The following is a 26,768-nucleotide window of genomic DNA, read 5'->3' as shown; positions in this document are numbered from 1 at the left end:
TTTGGACACACTAAGGAAGCTTCTCCAGTCAGAGAAGCATCTTAGTATAGTCAAGTCCCTGCTTCTCAGAAAGCATGAGATACCCCACACTCAAGGTCAAGAGTGACAAAACATTTGAAGTGCATTTTCACTTTTATTTCAAAACTTTAGACAAGTTACTTTAGTATATAAATTTGATTTTTTTCCTCTTACAGAATATAAAGATAATTCCCTCATTACTTCAGTATAAAGTGTTTTACAAGCTTGAAGACAATTGCATAAGTGTTTCTCACACAGGGTATCAGAAATAAAGCAGTCTTTCTACAGAAGTTCAGACAGATTACTACCTCAGAAACAGCATAGCAGTTTAGTCAAATACAAGTGAACACGTGACACTAACTGTGCAAGTTCAAGTAAGGCCAAGTCAGTAAACATTGTTAAGTCATTGCAAATAAGAGTGGAAAGGTTTGTGAGACATTGCAAGGGGTGGATGGTCTCATAGTATAATACTCTTAAATCAAGGATTCAGAGGGATTTAGCCAGAAGACAAGTGAGTTCTTTAATGCTATAAAGCTATGCAAAGACCAAGCAGTGTACTGATGTTAGTGGAGACTTCGTGCCTGTTTATCCTCAGCATGCTAAGACAAACTACAACCTCTTAAAACCAAGCATAAGAACCACTAATGTTTGAGAAGATAGTCTCAGAACTCAAGTATGTCTTATTTTGGATGGTGTGTAGTTTTTGTCTATTACTTCATCTTGTAAGAACATGTGAAGACAGCGCTCGTTCTGTGCCAGTGGGTGGCCTGCAACCCTGGAGAGGAAAAAAACAAGCATTAGTGCTAACAAATCGATTCTATTTGCAGCTAGCCAGCAGAGCAAGGTTTTATACCAATAACCTATGGTTCTGCACTTAGGCATAGATCCCACTTCCAGTTCACTGTTGGTGACTAGAATGATGTCTGGCAGCAAGATTTGTCATTCTCCCCCAGACTAATTTAGTCCATAGGAACTCTGAGCTATCTCTGATCATTTGGAAGCATGTTCTGTCATCATCTGTCACCTGCAACTGAAGGAACTATCAAAGTGCCCATCCTAGCATTAGGAAATCTAGAGTTAAGCAAGCCAAGGGGATTTTTACAGGTCTTGATGCCTCTGACACAGGACACCTTTCCGCAGGCAGCTTAACCCTGTTCTCAGTCTAATTTAATGGCAGTTAGTCCAGGCAGACTTTAAGACTTACTCCACCAGAGGGTGTGAAGGTCTTCTGAAGGCTCTGAAGCTGTTTAGAGCAGTGACATACATACCATGGTCACTATTCCTAGTGTATACAAGCAGCACTGATGCACAGCCAGAGGGTACTGGCCATTCTGTTAAGGGCAGATGTCTTTAGATATGAAACACAGGAGACAGAGCTTGTCTGCTCTAGAAGAGACCAGCACCTCTACTGCAGATTTAGTTTTGTTCCACATACAGACTGAGCCACCATCCTTTTAACAGTAAAGCAGCTGAAATTGAATTAAAACACACTCCCAAGTTTGGAAGAAAACCAAAAGGCATTGCATTTAAACCCTGAAAATACCACACAGCTTTCTGTGTAGGTAAAAATCCAAGAGAATCAGAATCCCTGGAAGTTGATCACTTATGAATATGAAAATCTAAAGCAGTTTTCTCTGAGAAAAGTTACATCCAGTTTGGTCACTCAAAAGAGTCTTCTCCCTTTAAGAGAGAAAGTCCCCATCCTCTCTAGGACAGCTTTCATCAGCCTTTATGGCCTCCATATCTGTCAAAACATTTCTACTCTAAACTGAAGCTGTCTAGCTGAACACGTGTAATACATAGTCAACTCCAGTGGCTCAGCATCAGTACTTCCAAGCATGTTAAGACATTCTTTCCAAATGTATTTATTAGTGCTTATTTCACCACAGGACAGATTCACTTGTCACCATGCACTTGCCATTGAGGGTGCCCTTTAATGAGGAAGCTGAGCTCTCCTATTCATAGAATGGTTAGGGTTGGAAGGGACCTTAAAGATCATCTAGTTCCAACTCCCCTGCCATGGGCAGGGAAATCCTCCACTACACCAGGTTGCCCAAAGCCTCATCCAACCTGGCCTTGAACACTGCCAGGGATGGGGCATCCACAACTTCTCTGGGCAACCTGTTCCACTGCCTCACCACCCTCAATGTAAAGAATTTCTTTCTTATATCTAACCTAAATTTGCCCTCTTTCAGTTTAAATCCATTGACCCTTGTCCTATCACTACACACCCTTGTAAAAAGTCCCTCTCCAGCTTTCCTGTAGGTCCCCTTTAGGTACTGGAAAGCTGCTATAAGATCACCTCGGAGCCTTCTCTTCTCCAGGCTGAACAACCCCAACTGTCACAGCCTATCTTCATAGCAGAGGTGCTCCAGCCCTCTGATCATCTTTGTGGCCCTCCTCTGGACTCGTTCCAGTAGCTCCATGTCCTTCTTGTGTTGGGGACTCCAGAGCTGAACACGGTATTCCAGGTGGGGTCTCATAAGAGCTGAGTAGAGGGGCAGAATCACTTCCCTTGACCTGCTGGCCACGCTCCTTTTGATACAGCCCAGGATTCAGCATTGACTGATCATTTTTATGACTGCACTTGAAATGATCTATCTTGCCAGGTTCTAGTAAATGGGCAGCAGTGTCAAGCACTAGTTCACAAGGAAGACAGCCTGGAATAACTCGTTTGAGTTTCTTACCCCCATCAGATTGAAGTTGCTGGCCTTGAACTCCAAGAGAAAGATATACGGGAGAAGATGACGAGGCAGCAGTATATTCCTTCTCACTTTCAGGAAGGCTTGCAAATTAGTGGCTGAATTGCAAGACTAGATCTGATCTCGTGGTTTCATGTGAATACCTCACTCACAGTATTGATGGTGGTGCCAGCAACCTGGCCCAAGAGAGCTGACGCGAGTAAGCTGCACTGCTGTAATTTAGTCCCTCTGGATTTTACATATAGAGGGACAAAGCTTCTCAACAGCCTAGATATCAAGAACTGGCATTGGTGCATCAAGAACTTTTTTGGAGACAGTGATATCAGTTACCTGAGGGACTCTTCTTTAGTTCTAGGAGTGAAGGCCAGCTTTGAGAATGCAGTTATGTGAATGTATTATGCAAATTAACTTCAGGACTAATTTCAGTAGTACATAATTGGTAGAAACCTTAAAGCTTCTGCATAGTTGAAAACTTTGATAAGTAATATTTGCTTGACGAGTTGGTCATGCCATTAGGATAAATTGATGAGGCTGAACAGCTAGGAATTCTGCCTGAAGAATCTTGTTCCAGCTGTACTCAAGTCTGCCACTACATCAATATCTACATTAACAGCCTACTTTTATGTTTGAAAGGAGGAAAAATTGACCAAGTAGTTTTACGCTTCGCAAGATCAATGTATTACTTGCTGTAGGACTGAACAAGTGATACCAGTAAACTGGCCACTCCATTTCTGTCAGCTATATTGAGTTTTTCAAAGATTCTAGTTAAGATGACTGTTTCACTATCATCTATTTCAGAACATAAACAGCCCTCTTTCCCCACATATCACTAGGCTCAGCATACAAAACTTTCATTAAGTGTGCTTCTTCCATATTTAATGTGGAGTCCCAAGCCTGCACAGATAAAAGTTGTACTTTACAGTTGTGACAGCCTTCATTGTACAGCCTTAAAGAAATGAAACACACTCCATCTTACTATAAGCACATTTGCCTTCATGTACTGTAAATGAAAAACTAGATGCCTTGGAAATTCATTCTACTTATCTCTGAACAGAGGAAAGAGCATTCTGAAGCATTTTACCTGCTCAGAACATTACTCATATCTCTAAATTGAGCTAACAAGCAATTTTGTGAAGAAAACCTTCAAAGACTTCAGTCACACTTAACTTACTTGCACAAGACAGTTTTAGTGAACTAGTCACTTGCAACTCCAAGCCACATGCCTGAACTAACAATAACTGACAAGCTGATGAAGTTCTGGCTTAACTCACAGATATCCTCTGCTCCTGTTAAACAGTATTACTATGGAACAAGATTAAAATGCTAGTGGAACTGACAAGCTTGAACTTTTAAAGGGAGCAGTCCCAAATCCAGCTGGTCTGAACAGTGCTGGCTCTAGAAACCAGAAGAGCCAGTTAACTGACGGTATTCCCTCTTACCCACTGTTTGGATCCACATTGTTAAGGAGATTAAAGTAGCTCTTTGGGTCACTACATGGAGGACAGTTAGTAATGTCAGATGGTAGAAAAAGAATCATACGACTTTGTCATTACAATTTCTGCTCATACTTTGAAAGATAGTGACAAAACGCAAAGTGTGTATTTCAAACTACATATGTGCATACCTCAGGTAGTGTTTTTACATTTCAGATTCTCACAATGATTAGAGAAAATATGCATCATTACACAAGCTGATAATACCTCACATCTGCAATCAAAGTAAACTGCAGTAAGTCCATTGTAAGCTCCATTGTTCACCCAGTGGAGGATACCTTTTCAGAAATGAAAAAGTAGAACTATTTTGGACGCTATAATTTTACTAGTAATTTGCATAAATTAACACCACCACCAACATTCATTTCAGCTGTTCAGGTAAGCATTAAGATATCCAAACTAAACACTGGATGAGCAATGTTAGTATGACCTACTGCAAAATTATGTGGAAGTTATTATTCTGAACCTGGTGCAGCCACCATAGTTAGAGGATTAGTAGCTTTAATTCAATTTTCTGGAGCCGAGTTCTGAGTTTGTTGCCAGATAACAAGATCCAACACTTACTTGTTTATGAATTGTTCAAGAGCCTGTTTCCTTTCCTCTATAAAGGAATCATCAAATATGCCATCATCTCCTCGGAAGGGGAGCTGACGGAGAAGAGCTTTTCCTGGGAGAGGTGGTACCACAACCTGAAAGATTTAGAGAAGTGTTCTCAAGTGCAGCCTGGAAGCAAGTTTATACACTTCCTGCGCCACCCTCTTCCTCCTCGCAGACCTAAATCAGTCACATCGCTAGTGAGGTAAGAACAGTATCTGCCATAGAGGTAAGTTGAATTCAAGTAGTTCAACTCTGAATTAAAACCATTAAAGAACCTTCAGCACTGTACAACTGAGGTTTGCTGAAAGACAATGTTTTAGTTCTGGACATTTTCAACCACAGTATCTGCTCTATATGATATATATGCTTTATAACAATAACATTTCAGCATCACTACTCTTTGTATATCTGCGGAGACTTGTATTTACCCACCTTGCTTTCTCTTTCTAGTTCATTCCTTAGCCATTCAAAGTCACTGTATCTTCTTCTGACTGTAGATTCTTTCAATTTGAAGATAGGTAGATTTGTCTGAAAACAAGAACATAAGTCATTAATTAGACAAATCAGAAGTTTTGATAAGCAGAAGAAACAAGCTGTTAAATTACAAATTAGTTCCACTTCAGCAACATCAGTATTGAGAAACATTGAAGATATAGAAATACAGATAAAGCTCTGTAAGCTACATGAGTAAGCTCTGTCTCAAACTGCTTAACTGTGGGCCTCATTTATGGCATACTACTCACTGGTATGTTGCCACCCTTATCATCTAGCAGAATAGCAGATTTGCTGGTCACTTGACAAGTTGTTACTAAGGTTGCACAAGCACCTACTGTTCTTACTGTCTCAGGAGCTAGATTCCCAATGTCAATACATGTACAAAATCAGAGCGGGGCAGAAACAGTCTTCCTAAACCACACAGGCTCCTCTTACTGCATTCAAGGGAACATTTCAGGTACCAGCATAGGACATTAACCAAGCTTCCTGTACTTTTCTGCTACCTGGTACAACATGGCCTCCGACATCTTTAAAAGCAAAATTAGTTAAATCGTACAGTGAATCCATTCAGGACAGACAAAGCTGAAAAGTACAGCTTGCTAGTACAAGCTGCCAAGTTTGGGTAGCTCTAGAGAAGCCAAGACTGAGATGCAACACAACATTCAGTGCCTGTAAGACTGTTTTGCTACAAAGTTAAACCAAGTAGAGCCTGATGAGGCAGAACTTTCCTCAACAAGGCTAGGAGTCAGCACCCAACTCTAACACACTTGAAAGAGTGGAGTTTCGCTCAAAAGGGAGTCAAGCTATAATGCTGCACAAGACCATGTTAAATACATGAGCGTTTTGATAGATGTCCTTACACTATCTTGTGTAAACAGCCTATATCACTTCTATTCATTCTTAGGTGTTATCCCATTGCTGTAATCCAACTAGCATGTTATTTTAAGAGCAGACATTGAGAGAGCACTCTCCTAATGACATCCCCAGAACACAAAGCTCCAAGACCACAATCTGAAGATTAAATGTCATTGAGATGGCATAGAGTGAGGCGCTAGAGTGTTACAAAAACACTGGAGTTATGATCTACTAAAAGCAAGACCCAGAGTCTATAATTGCCATACATAATCAGCACTAACAGGATAAAGCTTACTGTTGTCAGACTGCATATTCACTGTTTTATACACCTTGAAAGACTCTTGAGCTGATGTTCACATGGGACTACAGTTATCCCCAGTTTTCCTGTCGGCAGAAGCACAGCAGTCATTCTCAGCTAGTGCCTTCTGTTTTTGTTGTTTTATTAAGTTGTAAGCCATCTCACTCAGCTTCTGGTCCCAGTTTTGAGTGGATATCCCTGTACAATACCATTTGCAGGCAGTTATGCTTAAGCTATCATTGAGTGATACTTTGGCTGCTCAAACCAGGATTAGTTAGAGAAATAAAATGGCCTGCAGTCATAGGCCTACCTAGTGCCGGAAGGCATTACTGCCACCCAATATTGAGTTTCTGGCTGTCACAGATCAAAATTACTCAAGTAGTTAGTTGTGTACTTTCACATTATGCAATTTAGTCCATAATTTACAGATGATCAAGTACAGAACAGTATTTTGTTATGAAATCTCTTATTGCTAAATGTTCAAGAGTATTCAAGCTCTCCTTCCCAGGTAAAAGGTTGTTGATTAGTGACTAATAACAAAATTGCATGTAAGACTATTATGTCAGAAGTCAGGCTTTATAAATAAACACTCTCTTGAGGATAAGAATACTCTACTCAAGAGTGAATGAAGCTAGGTCCCCCAGAGTGCATAAAGGAGACTCCCAGAAGTGAAGTACTGGATTATTTTTCTCTGATTTCAGCTATTGGCTTTTTAACCAAGTTCAGCCTTCCACATTACAACATCAACTCTTTGTCAATGTCTCAGGTAGAAAGTCCTTTACAATGTTTAACATATAGATAGGCTCTCACCTGCAGGAAATAGTCCATTCTCCTCTCAAGTTACTTACAAGAAGGATTAGAACTGAATAAAAGCAGCTAAAAAACAATGAGTCCCCAGGTTTTCAGGAACTCTTTTCATGCTTCTGGGCATGAAGTCTGTAAAGTTAATCTCTAAACAACATATCAGGCTTACAGGTACAATGTGGGGGTAGAAGTGCCAATTGAGCTCACTTTACCATCCACATTCCCTTTTGAACTTTTGACATGCTATCCCAGCTAGTAAGCTGGAAAAAAGGACAGAGTACTTGTTTTCCCTTTAAGTTGAAAGATCATCTCCAATTTTGATTGTAAGCACTGGAAATGTTCAAACTGAAGTGCATGCTAGAAGGCTCCCATTAAACTAGGTAGCTTACAAGTCACAACTTGACAATGACATGCTAAAGTAAAGTGTGAGTCCCCTGTCCTTTGGTCTGGATATCAATTAGAGCTATCTGTTGAGATCAACTTCTAAACATGATGCTCCTTAAAACCCAGAAACGGCAGCAATTTTCCTTCCTCCAGAAATTAGTACTGATAGAACAGCGTTCTTCAGATATGCAGCTGTTAGAAAGGATCTATTTTAAAACGAACAATTTGAGTCCTGTTTTATACTGCTTATCCTATTTACATCTGAGGTCCTTATTTTTAACTCAGAATATATTCATACTTTAAGCTACTGTATGTGCCTTTCTCATTACCCTGTTTAAGCAGAACACTTTTTCCTTCAGTAGGAAGGGTTTCTGCATGTCCTACAGTCTTCATCTATCACGGATAGATGGTTTTCATTAAGCAAGCCAGACAGCTGCTGAAACATAGGCTATCACTGGGCAAGAACTTAGTAGAACGGGACAACTCTAAGGTTTCAACAGAAACCCTCAATTTCTATTGAAGTGTCACTTCAAGACCATACAGCATATTAAAGCTATTCTCAGCTTCACTTTATGTTGAGAGTTATCCGTCACTGAGGTACCAGTAGCTATTCTGAACACTGCCAGTGCTTTGTTTCTCTTCTAGAAGAGACATGAGATTAAGGCAGAAAACTTGAAGTCAGGTTCATTTCATGTTTACAAACATTTCTCCCCATGTTCATTCAGCATTAGTGATGGTTTCTGGCCTGCTGATCTGCTAGGTCTACTGTCACAAAACTCATGACCCAGTTTAGTGCAGCCCCTGAAGCATAGCTTACTCCTCTGATAAATTCACAGTCCAAGTCACAGAAGGCAAAGGCAGGGACTGGGAGAATGAAGAACCGCCCACTGTAGGAAAAGATCAGGTTCGAGACGACCTAAAGAACCTGAAGGTGGACAAGTCCATGGGACCTGATGAGGTGCATCCGCAGGTCCTGAGGGAACTGGCAGATGAAGTTGCTAAACCACTATCCATCATATTTCAGAAGTCATGGCACACTGGTAAAGTTCCCACTGACTGGAAAAGGGGAAATACAGCCCTCATCTTTAAAAAGGGGAAAAAAGAAGACCCAGGGAACTACAGGCCAGTCAGTCTCACCTCCAGGCCCAGCAAGATCATGGAGCAGATCCTCCTGGTGACTGTGCTAAGGCACATGGAAAATAAGGAGGTGATTGGTGACAGCCAACATGGCTTCACTAAGGGCAAATCCTGCCTGACTAATTTGGTGGCCGCCCATGATGAGGTTACAGCATTGTTGGATAGGGGAAGAGCAACTGACATCGTCTACCTGGACTTGTCCAAAGCATTTGATACTGTCCCACACGACATCCTTGTCTCTAAACTGGGACGTGGTTTTGATGGATGGACCACTCGGTGGATAAGGAATTGGCTGGATGGTCACACTCAAAGAGTTGTGGTCAACAGTTCAATGTCCAAGTGGAGGCCAGTGATGAGTGGTGTTCCTCAGGGGTCAGTACTGGGGCCAGTGCTATTTAACATCTTTGTTGGCGACATGGACAGTGGGATCAAGTGCACCCTCAGCAAGTTTGCAGATGACACCAAGTTGTGTGGTGTTGTGGACACGCTGGAGGGAAGGGATGCCATCCAGACGGACCTTGACAGGCTGGAGAGGTGGGCTTGCAAGAACCTCATGAAGTTCAACAAGGCCAAGTGCAAGGTCCTGCATGTGGGTCGGGGCAATCCCAAGCACAAGTACAGGCTGGGCGAAGAATGGATTGAGAGCAGCCCTGAGGAAAAGGACTTGGGAGTGCTGGTGGATGAGAAGCTCAACATGAGCCGCCAATGTGCACTGGCAGCCCAGAAAGCCAACTGTATCCTGGGCTGCATCAAAAGAAGCGTGGCCAGCAGTTCGAGGGAGGTGATTCTGCCCCTCTACTCAGCTCTCGTGAGACCCCACCTGGAATATTGTGTTCAGCTCTGGAGTCCCCAGCACAAGAAGGATATGGAGCTACTGGAGTGGGTCCAGAGGAGAGCCACAAAGATGATCCGAGGGCTGAAGCACCTCTGCTATGAAGACAGGCTGAGAGAGTTGGGGCTGTTCAGCCTGCAGAAGAGAAGGCTCTGCGGTGATCTTATTGCAGCCTTCCAGTACTTAAAGGGGGCCTACAGGAATGCTGGAGAGGGACTTTTTACGAGGGCATGTAGTGATAGAACAAGGGGCAATGGATTTAAACTGAAAGAGGGCAGATTTAGATTAGATCTAAGGAAGAAATTTTTCACTCAGAGGGTGGTGAAGCACTGGAACAGGTTGCCCAGAGAAGTTGTGGATGCCCCATCCCTGGAAGTGTTCAAGGCCAGGCTGGATGAGGCTTTGGGCAACCTGGTATAGTGGAGGGTGTTGCTGCCCATGGCAGGGAGATTGGAACTAGATGATCTTTGAGGTCTCTTCCAACCCAAAACATTCTATGATTTGGCATAATTACTGCACCAATTGTTTCTTCTACAGTGTAATAATTAGTCTCATTTTTATCAAAAGCATTTTCAACAACTTCCTAGTCTGAAATCATGCCTCCTAGCAGTTTGAAGGCAAATCCTCAATCTGAAAGGATTATGCATTACCTAAGACATTAGACAACCAAAAGTCACTAGTCAGAATTGCAGATAAAGCATTATTCCAGAAGGACAAACAAACCAGCTCTGCAGAACTTGCACATAGCTCGAAATCCCAAGCAGAGAAGATGCTAAGACAAGACAGATTCTGTCTAGCACTGTTTCTGTATCAGACTACAAGTATACACTCATTAGGCTTTCTCTGACTACTGTCAAACTAACAGTCTGTATCCTGCTGGGTGAGTTAATGGCCAAGTCAATACACCGGAATAAACATTGTCAGAACTGGTGCCAAGTTAAATTACATAGTTAAACTGCAAATGACAAACCCAGACCCTTAAGTCATTCCTGCATTCCTCCACACAGATGCCAAACAAGTTTCTACAGTCATTCAGCTAGTGTTCAACAAATTGGTAACGGGAAACAGTGGTTACCTGCTAATGGATTTCAAGGCAAAACCTGTATTTACAGAAAGCATGTTTCTTCAGCTACATTTATGTTATTATAACATATTCGAACTGCAAGTCCAACTCCAAGCTCAGAAGGTTCCCTGTTCACCTCAGAAGCAAATGACAGTCCTAAGACAGTAGCCTGGATAACTAGATAACAGTCTTCTAGCTGTTACTACGGTCAATCCCTGAGCTATGTTCAGTTAGAAGTCCAAAAATAGTTTATGTGAGGAGACTTTCACAGGCAGAATGCAAGTAGTTTGAGTACTAGTCAATACTGTCCATTCAGCTTCAGATACACAGCTCTCCAATGCCATTCTGGTATACAAATTACTTTAAATGTAAGAGGAAAGCTAGAGTACTTCATTTTAAATACAGTAGCTTAGAATTCTAAGTAATTTTAAGTGTCCTGTTCTCTAGACTAGATTAATTTATCCAGTGAGTGGAAAAAGCTTTGCAAGCAGCCAGACTTGCTCCTACATACTTGTTTCCAGACATAAAATTGAATGCAAATAGCATTTGGGTTCCTTCAAAGAGCATGCTGACACTCCACAAGACTGATTCTGAATGTCACTGCAGCCCAGTCCACCCCCACAATTGCAGAAGCTCCACAGCTGTAGATGTCCAGGATAGTTTGAAGTAAATTTGATCCACTTCCTCATCTGCCAATGTAACACTCAGCAGCAGCACTGCATTGCCCATATCTCCCACTCCTAACAGACTGAGAATAAAGCCGTACTGTTGCCATAGCACCTACTTTGATCTTGTCTTTTCAAGTAGGTTATGGTAGCCTTGATACAACTCTATTTCCATTAAAATAGGGTGAAAGAAAGCCTTCAGCTCACTTTTGATAGAAGTTTGTGGCCTTGACTCTCAGAAGCTAAATTCAAGCTTCTTACTCTCTCTTCATACAAGCTGTAATCTTTGTCAAGAGACTACACCCTTTGGCTACATTTACAGTCAGCCAATGGGAGCTTCGGGGTATTACAGTTAAGTAGCATTCAGGGTGGATAAAAAAGTACTATAGTTTCCTTAATGCAAGAGCCTGCTGTCCTTAGTACCAGAAAATGGCTCCAGCAGTCCACTGTTATTGCAGAAGCCTTGCCAGTCATTTGTTTTCTTCTCGACTTGAGGTGAGCAGCTACCTCCTCATTTCCTACAATTATAAAGAGCAAGAAAGAAGGCAAACATGCTCTAAACTTCACTTGCTAGAAGTTTAGATTTTTGCTGTGTACTTTACTGAAGGAAAACCTCTTTCCCCACTGCAAAACATCAGATAAGAGGTTGTTATTTTTCTAAGTTTCAGTCCTTTTGATCAAAGCAGAGTTCTACCCCCCCTCCCCTTTTATTTCCCTTGTGTCAAGGTCTACTGAAGGCAGATTACATGCAAAAAATCTGAAGTTAATATAACACTGGAAAATCTGACCATATGTACACACCCACATTTTAAGCAACGCTGACTTAAGGTATACCAAGAACTACAAAACTTCCTACTCCACAGGACTGAGACATGGAGCTAGGATGTTTTCCATCTTTAAAGACTAATAGCAACATAACAGACTATCAGTCTTTAGATAAGAGCTAACCTTTGCCAAGCCCAATGCCTTGAACCCAGAGGCGCTCTATGAAAATTAGCATAGAGATGCCTGAGTTTTTGCCAAGGAGCATCAATCATCACCTGATCAAGTTCACCAACCCCAGGAAAAGCTGAATTATGGTGTACCATGGTCAAAAGGCTCAAAGCAGGCAAAATTAGAAAAAGGTTGTTTAGTGATTCTTTATTCTTCAGGTTCCGTGCTCAGAAGCCAAAGGTAAAAACAGGAGCCCACTTTAAGAAGGGTACGTTCAGGCAAGGCTTTTACAACACCCAGACAGAATTAGTAACTCTAGATAATTATTTCAGGGTTAGCAAGCCAAAGACTCCTTTAAAACACCAAATATTCCTTTTAAAGAGAAGGGATTGCTACTTTTACAAAATTGCAAGGTATAACTGCCATATGCTCTAGTTTGGCCTCCTGTAACGTTACCGTTCATTCCTCATTGAAAGTGACTGAAGAGGGATCACATTAAGTTGATCCTTTAGCATCGTGAGCTGACATCTACCAGCTATGGCCAAATGGGGCCAACAAAATTGCAGTGAATTGCTGCAACCGATAGCTTTTATCAGGAACAAAAGTTTTAACAAGCTTTGTAAGCTAGAAACAGTCCAGTAACCCTACACTTCACAACATACAAGAAACAAGAGATAATTAACTAGCACAGAAGTAATTATACAAAGTAGCAAAAAATTCTCTTTATATTTCCAGTTTTATTGCAGCAGTAACATTCACATTCTTAAGTAGCCACCTAACAGCTACAGAAAGGCTGATAGCTCCTGTTCATTAATTTGCAGCATATCTTCTCCATCCTTCGCACATCAAAAAAGTTACACCAGCAACTTCAGACCCTTCACTCAGTGCTATAGCTTCACAGGACAGGACATTTGGATTATGTACTTGCTAGAACAGCCTCCAGAAGCGCAACTGACGTTGCATTTCCAAGTGAAAAAACTTTAAAGAAAATACTTCCCCTATGGTTAGAAGCTTATAAATCTACACTACATTATTTATTTCCCGAGATGAAAAATGGTAGAGACCTGACTGCTGCAAAGTTCAAGCTGACATTTTTTGGCAAGCCATCTAAAAATAAAGATGTATCAAAATACTCTGGCATCACATGCCTACCTGGATCACAGCCATCTGTCCTACAAAGATTAGTCACTGTTCCATTTGATTTGGTCTGTTCAGCACTGTACTAGAGTGCACTCTTAATACATAACAATCAAGGCCTGCATTGTATGCGCAGAAATAGAGTCCAAGTCACCAGTTAAACTAATATACTAATAAGAAGCATTATTTAGAGACTTGGTTATTTTATTTACACAGTAACAGACATCAAGACCAAACTAGTTCAGTACCTTTGAACTAGGCTCTTGCACCTAGTTTAATCAAAAACCTCTACAGAAAAATCAGCTGCTCAGAACAAATACGTGCAACAGACTTGTAAATACACACTGCTTCAGAAGTTTCTTTCATCCAAGTCATGTCACTTCTCTACCTCCCTAGTCAGTGTCCTGGGAAGTTCTTAGCCTTTCAGCTGTCCTTTTCTGAATTACCATTTGGTGGAACAGTTAATATTTGTAAAGATGCAGTACCTGGAACACAGAATAGAAAAACAAAGTCACCTGAATCAGAGCATTTTTATTCTTTGAAGAGGAATCTAAAAATATCTAACTGATAGCAGTGTCTAGAATAAGGTATTAAGAGAGTTAACTAACTACAGTTAGAGCAGACTCACAGTGTGATACAAGATTTGCAGTAGTAGAGAAAGAGAATTAGTGCTGATTCGGCATCACTAAACACATCCACACTGAGTCACTGTTTAGTTATTACTCCACCACGAGCTCCACTGTGAAACTGAACAATGCTGAAGTCAACGCATACCAGCGGATCTGATTCTTCTCATGGTAGGAGAAGAGTCTGTAACTTTGAACCCTGCCAAACACATGAAGGACAGGAAATTTGGTACCATTCAAGGACTGAACATTTCAAAGACACATTCACCAGATGAAGAGTGCCACTTCACAAAACCATGGCATAAGACAAGTGCTTTATGAAAAAGTTATACTTTCAGTTCATTTACCATCTTACTCTGACTTGATTTGATCACAGAAGTGAGACTCAAATCAGTCAATCACTCAAGTCAGACTAATAAAAACATGCTGAAATGCAAATATTGCATCCGAGCTAGGTCTTGGAAAAAAAAAAATAGGTTAAGATGAGAACAAACTTTCAAAAGCAGCTCGAGCTTAGCAGTATTTTGATATACTTCCCTAATCCTTTGAGACCAATACTATTCTTAACACTACAGGCACTTCATAGCCTGTGTGTTCATTTCCTTCCCCACACGGAGGCTACATAGTGAAGTACCTCTGCAGGTCTACAGAAGTCTTTCTGCAGAAGATACAGGAAAGGTGACTGTTGCCTTAAAGGGCACTGATGCCACACAAGTGATGCATTGCACAACATCTGGAAGCACTCATGAGGTGCAAGTAAGGTGTTACCTTTCTAAACCTCAAGACAAGCCACTGAGCTGTGGAACCTCCAGAAGCTAAAGTGTAAATTAGTGTGGAGTTTAATCATACTGATTAGAGGCAACAGGCCATTCAACATTAAAGAACAGAATTAAGAAGACAAAGGCTTTTTGTTTAACTTTGGTTTGAATAAAAGGAATTCTTTAACTACTTGGACTAGCAGCTCCCGTAACAGGCATTTTATTTCAGTTGCAACTGTCAGTTTGAATATCAATGACTTCTCTGCAAGTTCTCACTAACCATAAACAGATAATTTAACCTTTTAGTCTAGGGGAACAAACCCAACTAAAACGCACAGCACAGAAGTCACTTTTCCTTCTACAGAAACAATAACAGATGAAATACTGTTAACAAAGGGATATTTTCCCAAATGTAGCAAGTTCCTGGAAATCCATATACTTTGTCAACAGTATTCTAACCAATGTGCTTATCTCCTACAGCACTGCTTTTACAGTGGGTGCATGGCTCTGAAGTGTGTCACCAGTTACTGGGATCGGAGTTAGCTTGTAAAGCTTAAGTCTTGTCTCCTTAAAGGATTTAGCAACTGAAGCTGTTGCACAGAATCTGTTTGAAGAAAGATGTTCCTGTTGACCCACTTAGCAGAAAAACTATTTGTCTCAACTACAGTAGAAGTTAAATGATGCCTGGAACTTGACTGAGGACTGCAGACATGCTGTAGGATGATAATACGACAACTGTCATTTGTTTTACATTTGCCTCCTGGAATTCAGAGAGAGGACTGGCTTACAGCCAGTATTCACACGCCCTTGTTTACATGCACAAGCCCACCCTGAAAAGGTGTAACAAACAGAAGGAAACCATCACCTCTCTCTGCTGGTGGTTCCTGAGTGAACAGCTAGTAAAGACTCATGAGAAAGAACATGTGGCAGGCAAGGATATTTACACTGAGAACTCAACTGTTGGTTCACACTTTTCCTCAAGAGGTAAGGGCAGTGAAAGAGTCTGTTGCATTACTTTAGCAGGCAGTCTAGTCGGCTATGTTTGTTTGAACCACTGCACAGTCACTAGACTGATTATCTAGATACTTTTAGATGACTATCAAGTTTTACTTCACTAGAAAACACACTTGGACCTTTATATCCTACTACATTGTTGTTCTTTTTAGCTCACCCTAAGCCTTCACACAAAGGATACCTTAGAATGCCACAAACTCACTGCGTAATGCTGCTAATGTAAAGCAAATTCTCAAGTACCCTGTCAAGATGATGACCCACTCAAATTTGTCATTTTTGCACTGCAGGATGGCATTTTCTATCATTTACCATTACTGAACAAGACATTTGACTTTCATTGCCAAGCTGCACTGCAGTGGCTTACTGCCACATTGTGTGTCTTATACTGGTCGCTACAGTAGGAAGATTTCTGTCATCAGCTTGTCCAGTTTGCTGAGAACAGAATGTTATTTAACGCAAATTCAGGCTCAGAAAAATCAATACTTTGGCCAACTGACTGCCTGAAGTAAGCTGCCCCACTGGAAGTGCTGTAGAGAAGTGTTCTGAGCGCAGCACTCAGAGCTTAACTACTTGTGAAAGTACCACACATTTACCACAATGCACAGCCATCCTACTAGCCTGCACAGAGACACTGGCTACAAAAAACTCTCCCAAGTACTAAAATACAATTGCCTTGCTCATCCAGTAGTACACTCCTGAGCAGTCTACCCCAAAGCTTTTGAGTTCCCCATGAGGCTTTCCAACTTCCACCAGAAGTTGTTGAGTACAGCAATACAAGAACTAAAGCATGAGGTTGTTCCACTCGTTGCTTTCCAAGCAACAAATATGCTTCAGCTGCAATACTAGTAGAGAGCTTGCCAATAAAAGCTTTGGGAAAACTCTGCAATAGTTCACACAAGTACTTTTTGCAAGATATCAGTTATCAGACACCAGTTTAAGAGTCTGCTAGCAAGCTCAGTCTCCCCCAGAAAAGTTAAACTTTGAGATTCAGACAAAGCAATAAAGATAGAATTACCCTTGGACTGAGTTTGTAAACACCGTGATGATGGTACCAGTCTAATTGTTTCAACACAAACTTGAATCTCAGTGTCCTCTCCGGCAATGTTTCTGGCTTAGCATGATCTCCAGACATAATATAAGGCTGCCCAATAGCTTTTGCCAGAACTAGGCAACAGTTAAGCCATTCCTTTCTGCGTCACTTAATATTTTAATGTCGGTGTTAGTTGAAGACGTAGCTTTCCAGACATGACATAGGTAACTCACTCCATCTTCTCAGGTTTGTTCTGCTGCCCCTACTAGCACTGCTGGGGGAAAATGCAAATGTCAGCTGCTACTTTTTGTGACCACAAGCAGTTGTCAAACCACAGAGGCTAGCTGGTGGCTGTTGTCTGCCACGCTCCAGCAAGCAGCTTATGGTATAAGGCCTAGCTTTTAGAAATACAATACTACAGCAACTCAAGTTCAAACTCTTCTCCCATGCTGAAACTTGCGTATTAGCAACATGGTCTGTATTCTGCTGAGAAGCAGTTAATGGATACAAGTTTAGACAGTGACCATAATTCTGCATGACTTGTATTACCTGCTCTGTAGCCTTCCAGCATCCAGAGACATGAAATTCAATATTACAGTTCATGCTAGCTACAAATGTACGCAGCATGCATGCACTGTGTCTACAGTAGTGCACAGCTGGAAGGGGAATAATCATGTATAAGAGATAGTCCTGTATACAGGCATGCACAGATGCAACTGAGGCAAGCAGAGGAAGCAATGTTTACATAGCAGTCAGACTGGGAGGAAGAATAGAGGAAGGTCACAGTCCTATCACAGCATATGTTTGTTCAAGTGACTTCTAGGTCTTCAGTACAATAGGAATTCAGAATCTTCTACTCCAAACAGCACATGGGCTAAGAGTAACCTGTCTCAAAAATCTGTTTTTCTGCTTTCCTTTCTGCTGAAGAACTTCAGTTGGGGATTTAAAAAAAAAAAAATTATTTTCTAATCCCAGCAAATTTGGTCTCATTCCCAAGGTCACATCATGGCTAAGTCCCTTTTGTATCATCTTTCCCTGGATCCGGCAATTCCAAATGCTCAAGTCTCATGGAAAGAAAAGTCATCAGGAACTTTAGGCACAAATACTTCCCAGCAAGGTAGAGTTACATCTTTCTGCTAAGTGGACAGCTAGGGTCCTGATAAGAGCCGTGTAATGCAACACAAGTTGGCAAGTTCCAGTTTGTCCTCACACAGAGGCCAAACACAGGCTACAGTATTTTTAGTTTATTCTTCCTGTCCTATGGACACATCCTGAAGTCTGAGAACATCTACTGGACATCACAATTTTAGAATTAAAGAAGTATCCTCCCTAGTAGTTTTAGATCTCAGTTGATCTTGATTTTTTAAGTAAAGTTACACTAAGCTGAGAACTTAGATCTTTAATGCCAGAAAATCCTCACAAGGTTTTAGTCTTGTCTGAAGAATTTTAGCAACGAAGGCTGCAGCCTTCATCTGAAGCCTTTCCTGCCACAAAGGCATATGCACTCCATGGTGTGCAGTGAAAGAACTACTCATGTTGCAGAGAATACGTGCAGAAGGTCAACGAAGCTTCTTCTCCCTCTATTATTGCCTGTAATAACTGACCAGGTTCAATTAGCTGTGACAGAGTAAAGATATACAAGGTAGTAGACTCAATCACAAGCTACAAAAAAAATATAAAACTGTAAGAGGTCGACTTTCTCTCAACTTATTTCTGGCAGCATAGACTAAAAGGGTGCCCTGCTTCAAGTCCCTGCCAGCCAAAGGCAAGGGCCATGCTGTAGATATTGCATTTTTTTCTGTCCACTCCTCCAGGCCTTGTTTACGAAATTAGAAAGACCAGGGAACATAGTAATGACTTCACATAGTTTTTCTCAAGCTCAAGACTACTAGCCTTTGGGGCAAGTCAGTGAACACAGCCCTTGCAGCTAGGAAGGAGTCGGTGCTACTAAGAAAAAGTACTTGATAGCACACGGTGAGAAACAGCCCTGCTTACTAGGCACTCAATTTACATTTCAGGTAGAAAAACAGGAAGCCCTCGCCCATATACACTCACCTTATCACTTCAGCTAGTTTTGACCTAGCACATGTGCCCACTAGAGTTATTTACACATTCTCTACAGGTTTTTGAGGCTGCTGGAATCCTGAACTTGACCTCCTCCTCAAGGTAGATCCACCCATATTACTACATCTCTGAAGAGGGCAAACTCTCAGCTGTCTATTTGTTTAGAGACAGACAAGCAATTGCTCCCAGTACAGCAATATTTCAGTCTAATGGCAGCTGTGCAGAGCAGTGCCGCGACAGCATTTGTCCTTTGGGTCTCTTAACCAAGATGCGCTGTCTTCACTGCCACCAGGCCATCGGAGTCACCAGCTCCAGCCACTCGCAGAAGCTGGGGCCTGCTCTCACGCCCGGGATGAAGCCCGTTGCTGCTCAGCCATCACCTCCCCAGCCGCACTCACCGCATTAGCTGGGAAAACGGGCCCTGAAGGACACGACGGCGGGAGCCTGTCACCGCCACCCCGGCCCAGGGGACACCCCTCCCGGTTACATAAGAACCGGCCAGAGCCCGCGGCAGAGCCCCACAGGGACACACAGGCTCCGCATTCGCCTTCTCTCCCCTTGTATTTGCTCCCGAGGCGCCGGACCCCACCGCAGGAAGGGCGGGCACGTACCCCGCGAAGCTGCCCGCTGGGCGCGCCCGGCCACCCGCTTGGGGCAGGGCACGGGCGGCGGAGCCGGCCCCTCGGTGAGCAGGAGCGGGGCCAGTTCCCGCGCCCCCCGCCCCGCCATGCCATGCCATGCCCCGCCGCCAGGCCGGGCCCTCACCTTGACGCGGATCTCGTAGGTGGTGAAGCGGCCGCGGCCCACCCCCACCGTCTGCGGGTTGCCCACGTCGATCTCCAGGAAGTTGCTGGGCGGCCCGTAGGCGTCGTTCAGGTTCTGCGGCTTGCTGATCAGCCGCCGGGTGTCCGCGATCGTCTCAGCCATGGCGGAGCGGGCGCCTTCCCCTCCCCGGAGCGCGGGAGGACGCAAACGAGCGAGCGAGCGAGCACCGAGCGCCGCCGCCCCTCGCCGCCCGCCCTCTTACCGCCCCGCGGCCAGCTGACTGACCGGCAACGCGCACCCACGCCGCCGCCGCCGCGAGCGGATGCGCCCGCCGCCCGCGCGCAAGGTGAGACGGGAATTGTAGTCCTCAGAGACCGTCCCGCTCGCTATCCCGGCGCGGCCTCTCTCCTTCCGAACTACAGGTCCCGGCGTGCGCAGGAGGCGCGGTGGCGGCCCCGCCGTGAGCTGGAGTCTCGGGCCCGCCCGCTAGGCGGGCTGCGCGCCGGGCCGGGCGCACGCTACGGGGCTGGGCCCGGCTCCAGCCGGCGGCGCGGGGGCTCCGCCGGGGGGTTGTCCGGGTGTTCCCGCAGGTTCCCCCCCCACCCCCCCCCCCCCCGGCCCTTTGAGGCCCGCAGTGAGTCCTCTTCTCTCGTCCAAGGAAAGAGCTCCTGTGCGGGGTCAGGGGGCAGGAGTGAAGCCCGAGGCGGTGCGGACGCCCCGGGAGGTTGCGCCGTGAGGCGACCCCCGAGCGGCTTTGCTGGGCCCGGGCCCTGGTGAGGACGAGGCGGGGGTCTCTCTTGGTGTGGTGGCACGGATCGGGAGCGTCGACAGCGAACGGCGATGCGATTCAGTCAGCGCAGCAGCAATCTAACCATTTTTTTAAAAAAAGAAGGTTTTAATAACACAGGGCAATAACAATGCGTTAGTCCCGGCTGCACCTCTACTCCTGCGGCCCTTAAAGATTGCAGAAAGGAGGGGCCGCCGTTCATTACAGGTGGGCAACCCCAAGTAGGTTAGCTTGGTATATTAGCCAGAAACATAAAGAAAGTTAAGAAATGTTTTTTTTGCAACAGCATTGTCAATGGACATGAATAAAACTGCACATAGCAAGATCAGGGAAAAAGGCAGTGCTGTCATCAATATATTGGTATGGTGAGAGCCAGGATGAAAAGGTTGGATAGGAAATGCTGTATATGCAAGGTATTAGGCAAAAGGAGTCAGCCAGGTACAAATGCAGGCTGGAGGAGATGCCTACCAAAAGCTCTGCATTGAAAACAAAAGTCTAGGTTATTGACCCAAGCTGCAAGCAAGGTGGCAATGTTGTCAGCAGTAGCACGAAAGCTTTTAAAAATTCTTGAATTTTCTCAAATGGTACTTATTTAACAGTAGTATAACCAATCGGCCCACATTTTTTATCATTGTAGCTTACAAAGATGAGTTTGTTCACATTTGATTCATAAAGGATATGAAAGGAAAATTGTGTTTACAGAATAATTGAAAAGTTATTTTAGTAACTTGAAGAGAGAAACAAAAAAAGAGAAAGAGAGAAGGGGAGGAGGGGATCTGAAGGAATTGTTTTCTTCCAGGATATAAGATCTTTGATTCTTTAGTACCTGGTTCAAGTAGATGGTGTGTTACAATAAAAGAAACGTTGCCAAAAGAAGTGGAACGTTTGCTTTTCTGATATACCTAGAACATCAGTGAATAGAAATTATATTAATCCACTGCTAATATTTCTAGATGACTCTATCATCTTAGACGTCTTCCAGGTTTTTTAAATATCTATTAACAGTACCTGAAATCTGAGAGACTCAAAGTTAACATCTGGCAAGTTTGGTTAGCACTTGTCTATGTTAATAAAAAGAAGCAGAAAGCAGAGATGAACCCAAGGTACAAAAAAATAGCCCATCCGCATAACCAGTATGCTGTAGGTGGTTTGCTTGATAACTTTTTTGTGAATTTCCTTCTTGTTACTCCTCCAGTATTATTTCTCCCCTTTATTAGTGCACCTTCCTTAATTCCTTTCTTTCTGCTAATAGCTGCGAACTATTTACTTTATAATTATAAACAGAAATTAAGCTGACAAGAGTTTTACAGAGTGGGAGTAAAAGGCAGCCTTGAAACGCAGCCTTACCTGAATTATACTAGTTATTAAACTGGTCTTGCAGCAAGGCAAGAAAAAAACTCATTAATTCTACTGAGATTACATATGCATGCATCTGAATAAGCTTTTGTTTGTTACACAACCTATACTACCACATCTGAGTGAAAATGTGAAAATACGGCAGAGTACTGGTATTGTCTTAAGTATAGATAGACTATTGTCTGCCTCCTGGCCAAGCCTGGTTTCATTACCTCTTGCAAAGAAACAAAAGAAGTCCTGAATACTGTACATTTGGGAAGTTAGTGAGCCTGTAATGAATCAAGAATACAATTTGGTTTAGCTTGAACACTTTTCTCACAGCATACTGTCTTAGCACCAGTGCTCTGTCTGCTTTTCCTAACAGAGAGAACTGGTGGTGGAGAGCTGTATGGAGGCAAGCTACAGGGGAGTGAATATTTTAGTGCCCGCGTGTCAATAGCATTGGTAAGTAAGGAGGTTACAGTGATTTGGTGAGGTCTCCCATCTCTGCTTTTTCCATTGAGGTCAAAACCAAATCCTCTGACCTGGGAGAGAAAGGGGAGGATGCCCTGCTTCAGGACTAGCATCCCTTTACATCACATGAAAGCATGCATGCCACATTGGCTAGTGAGGTAAAGAGAATGAATGAATGTGGGGGGCCATCAGAGTCCTGTGAGCCTCCTTGTTTCCTTCCAACCTCCAGAAAATACATTTGTTTATTTTGAATTGTGTTTCGGATGTTTTTTTTGCGATCCGTGAGACTGGAGTTACACTATCTGTAGTTGTTTCTGCTTGGTATAAAGATTCTTCTCTCAGGATGAAGATGAGCATAAATTCAGAAAAGAAAGTTTTAGTTCTGTTTCTAACATGAACTTTGGGCTGAATTTCAAATCTGGAGGGAGAGAGGTTAGCTGTGTTTGTAGGTCCAAAGATTAGATGCAAGAAATGAAGCATTTAGAGTAACAACTGAGAGATTACGTACTCATGGATTTATTACTACACGTTATTTATTCAACTACGACACAAAGATTTTTCTGGCATAACTTCAAGTGCCAATATGAATACCAGAGTCTCATAGCATGAACCCACAGAAGCAGGTATTAATGTATGGTTAATTTTTAAATTTGGTGTAGTAATACCTCTCAAGTATTTTTTTGTTTGGTTCTTTGTTTTTGAAAGAAAAAGTCTCATTTAACTGGAAAGGAAACCAAATCTCTCCATTCTCCAGTTAGGACTTTCCAGCTGCCTGAGAAGTGCCCAGGTTACCACATTTTAGTCAACACAGGCATATTTTGTCAAAACTTGTGGGGAATGTGACTCAGGATAAGGCAAAACCCACAAGGCTTTGAACTAATTGTGCAATGCTTTGTGTGGAAAAATGACTTCCTGATCCCTGCATTAGCTGCCAGTGCTTTGACACATGTTTGAGTATCTACATTGTGTACTTATGTGCCAGATAAAGATACTATTATAAATATAATTTGTAATACTCACATTTTTATATATATATTTAGATATTGTGTTCAATTCCTTTTTTGCCTTTTTACACAATATTATCCGTTTCAACAAGGGATGAGTCTCATGCACGCTTCTAGATTCCTTAATGTTAAAAATGCCATCCACCACCTCATGGCATTCATTTCTGCTGGGAACTTCTTGTTCTGAGAGATGCTGAGTAGTGCCCATGTAGCTGGAAAACTGTGCGATGAATTTCTAACACATTTTGCTGTTTGAGCTGTCTGAAATGCAAGCGGTAAACAGATAGTGAAAATGGCTGTAAGTTCATAAGTTTGAGAACATTTCTGCAGCTTTATTAATCTGAGGGTTTATAAGCAATGTAGGCTATTAATAGCATATTTGATAATCTCAAAATAGATAAGGTTAGTATCAAGTTTACTCCAAAGTGTTTTGAAGTAATCCCAGGAAAATTACTTTTAGTGGAAACTGTGTTGATGAAAACTAGCCGCAAACCCCATTTTCGTAGAGCAGGCTGAATGGTCAGCACTAGATCAAAAGTATGTTTTAGTTTGGGAGCCAAAGGTGTTTGCCATGGTGTGAATATCTTAGAGCCTTGCAGGCAGGTGAACCCTGCCCTCCTTCTGCAGAACCTCAGAGAGCGTCTGGCAGAGACACATACATCACCATAGGGTTCAGCACATCAGGATCTCCAAAAGGAGCGCATGTTATACCGCCAGAGGCCGGAGAGGACCTCTGGAGGGGTTTTCTTATACCCCTGATGTTTATTCCTGTTAAAGACCACCTACACTTTTGGCCAGCTGGCAGGGTAATAATGCAGCTGGGTTGAACAAGTGTCGATTTAATTTCTACACAATTGCAATGTCATATTTTTGGAGGTGAGCAAAGGGGACAGGTACAGGGAATGAAGTATACAAAGGTACGACAGAATGGATCTGTATCTGTTACAGGGCATTAATCATGCTAATTGACAGAAGTATACTTGAAAGTCCTGTTCATTTAGGTTAACACCAAAACGTGGTTTTGCCAAGTGCCTACAGCCAATGGCGATTCAGTTCCTGGGGTGTGCAATACAGTGCACGGTGGCATTTTGGAGTTTGCCAGTGTGTAGAAGGCGCATGGCATTGCAGAAAGTTTATTGACTCAGGTAGAAAATGTCAGAATAGACCCAAATGGGAAGTTTTTCTTTGCTGCCTTGGATAACAAGGTTAAGAAAAAAACAGTGACAATTTAAATAAATCAGATGTTTTTGCTGAAGATTGTGCTGTCATTTTCTCCAATTATTCTTGACATTTCACCCGTTCGCATTGTGATCTGAGTTAATAATGGAAGAAAAAACAGTTCTTGTTGCCTTGTTTATTCTTTGTTCTCAAGGAGATAAGCTGTTTATAAAGATAAGTTATTTGTTATTTAAATCACTTTTACTGAAGTTGTTTGTTTCCTTGTTTGAGTTTCTAAAAATATTGCAGCAATTGTGATGCATCTTTGAGATGCCTATTCAATTCACTATGATTTGTACTGGAATTCATTCCTAAATGGGCACAGGTGTTGATAGCTATAACATGCTAGAATGAATCAAAACCAATAAATGCTCAATAAAGGAAAATGCACTGAAAACAGCTCTTTTAAGATGTGATAAATTGGCACTTTAGTTCACTATTTAATTAGGTATATAGCACTGAAGATGTGTCTGGAGCAACTACAGATTTTAAAACAGCCGAACGTGTTAGAACATAACTTCAATCACTGTTAATATTTTCAAGATTGTAAACATTGTTTTTTGTTGCTCACCAGCCTGGGCTGCGGTACCAAGGACGCTGTTGCATCCTCCACAGCCAGGAGGAAATGGCCTGCCTCTTGTAGGCAGGATAGGTACCTTGAGTTGATTAGTAATTAGTTAATTAGTTCATTATCTCAACTCAATCCAGCTGGGTAAGAATGATTGGTGCCATAGTTTTTAAAGTTAGCAATACTATTCAGGATATAATCAACTTTTGTTTGCAAGCTGTTCTATAGTGCCTTGATGCAACATTTTGCTATACTTTTATTAAAAAAAAAAGTTGATTAATAGTCTATGAAAACTACTTACTTGCTTTCTCATGATGCACAGAAATATAATGCTAGAATAAAACACAGGAGTTCTGACATTACAAAACCAAAAGTCAGTTAAAGCATTTTTGTTGTGATTTTACGATGAACAGACATTTTGTTATCTATTTCTTGCACAACAGACTCCGCAGGCAACATCTTTTGAAGGCTCGTCCTGACCTTTGGGTGCGTTTCTGATAGGAATGGAGGGCCAGCCAGCAAACAGGCGAGTGTTATGGGTAGCGATTCCCAAGTGCCAGTGCCTTTCCCTTGGAGCGCAGGCTTTTCACATTGTGCCTTTCTGTCAAAAGAGCTTCATAGTCACAGTGGAGGTGATGGGATAAGACAGTCAGGTAGGTACCTACTAAACGAGGGAGGTGGTCCATGTTCTCCTGAGGAGCTCTCGGGAGCCCCACGTGGGTATCTGAACTGATACTGTCAAGGACAATGTTTACTGTGTGCTAAGCACTCATCGGCCATACAGGGCTGAAGCAGCCTCTAGGTTTTTCATTATCTTTAGGGAAATCTGCTTTTACATTGACATATCTTGCTGTTGTAGCTTAAATATACGTTCGTAGGCATAAAAGTGGTCATACTGCTAATGTGCAGACAGGCAGTAACTCTGGCCAGGAGTATTTGTCCTTAATATTTTATGGTCTATACTTTAAAACATAAATAACACAAGCTAGAACTCATCGGCAAATGCAAATTCAGTTGCAAAACTCTGACAGCCAAGCCGGCCTGAGAACTGCTGCATCCGATACAGCTGTGGTGCAGCACGGTACAAATCACAGGTGGTAAGCAACTTGTTTGGAAAATCTGAGCGCCTGGATCCGGCAGCAAGGTGCTATGGATCCAGCAGTAAGGTGCTATGGATCCGGCAGTAAGGTGCTATGGATCCGGCAGTAAGGTGCTATGGATCCGGCAGTAAGGTACTACGGATCCGGCAGTAAGGTGCTACGGATCCGGCAGTAAGGTGCTATGGATCCGGCAGTAAGGTGCTATGGATCCGGCAGGAAGGTACTACGGATCCGGCAGTAAGGTGCTACGGATCCGGCAGCAAGGTGCTACGGATCCGGCAGCAAGGTGCTATAAACAGCACCAGTGTGGCACTTGGTGGGTCTGCCAAGCGCGGTTTGTGCCGAGCGGCCGGAGCGGCTGCGCAGGGGAGCGCTGCCCGCTCTGCCTCCTCTGCTCCCCGCCCGGCTCCGCGGGGCTGCCGCCCGGCCTGAGGCTCGGTTTGGCGGGCAGAGGGAGGGAGTGGAGCGGGAGACCCCCGCTGGAAGCACTTGCCCGGCAGCCGGCGGAGGCCTGGCTCCTCGGAAGGGCCGCGGCCGTCACCCCGGGGCGGGCGGCGGGACTCCATTTCCCAGCGCGCCCCGCGCCCCCGCCGCAGAGGCCGGGCCGGGAAG

The 26,768-nt window shown here is 43.0% G+C and overlaps 1 protein-coding gene across 3 annotated transcripts; it reads right to left on the bottom strand.

Annotated features, from left to right (window-relative positions):
• Nucleotides 1-120: 120 nt before the first annotated feature.
• SNX3 (sorting nexin 3) lies at nucleotides 121-19,880 on the bottom strand. 3 transcript variants are annotated; one of them, XM_086608131.1, is made up of 5 exons: nucleotides 19,671-19,880; nucleotides 5,243-5,338; nucleotides 4,778-4,902; nucleotides 4,421-4,491; nucleotides 758-793 (listed from the first exon to the last, which is right to left on the bottom strand). In XM_086608131.1, exons 1-4 carry the CDS (start codon nucleotides 19,830-19,832, stop codon nucleotides 4,434-4,436), a joined length of 441 nt encoding a protein of 146 aa, XP_086464257.1. In that variant the 5' UTR covers nucleotides 19,833-19,880; the 3' UTR covers nucleotides 758-793; nucleotides 4,421-4,433. The 3 variants fall into 3 exon arrangements, with proteins under 3 accessions (XP_086464256.1, XP_086464258.1, XP_086464257.1); XM_086608130.1 differs by lacking the exon at nucleotides 4,421-4,491 and having other exon boundaries at nucleotides 121-793; XM_086608132.1 differs by lacking the exons at nucleotides 4,421-4,491; nucleotides 4,778-4,902 and having other exon boundaries at nucleotides 698-793.
• Between the last annotated feature and the right edge of the window lie 6,888 nt (nucleotides 19,881-26,768).

Source organism: Tauraco erythrolophus, chromosome 2 (genome assembly GCF_009769465.1).
Source record: "Tauraco erythrolophus isolate bTauEry1 chromosome 2, bTauEry1.pri, whole genome shotgun sequence".
Classification (NCBI taxonomy): domain Eukaryota; kingdom Metazoa; phylum Chordata; class Aves; order Musophagiformes; family Musophagidae; genus Tauraco; species Tauraco erythrolophus.
The sequence above is the reverse complement of the archived record's forward strand: the minus strand, read 5'-3'. Positions and strand labels throughout refer to the sequence as shown.

Coding starts and splice junctions, on each gene's coding strand:
- SNX3 (XM_086608130.1), bottom strand. CDS start 19,832: ATGGCTGAGACGATCGCGGACACCCGGCGGCTGATCAGCAAGCCGCAG. Junction 5,339..19,670: donor CCTACGAGATCCGCGTCAAG/GTGAGGGCCCGG, acceptor TCTTGTTTTCAG/ACAAATCTACCTATCTTCAA. Junction 794..4,777: donor CTTGAACAATTCATAAACAA/GTAAGTGTTGGA, acceptor TTTCCTCTCCAG/GGTTGCAGGCCACCCACTGG.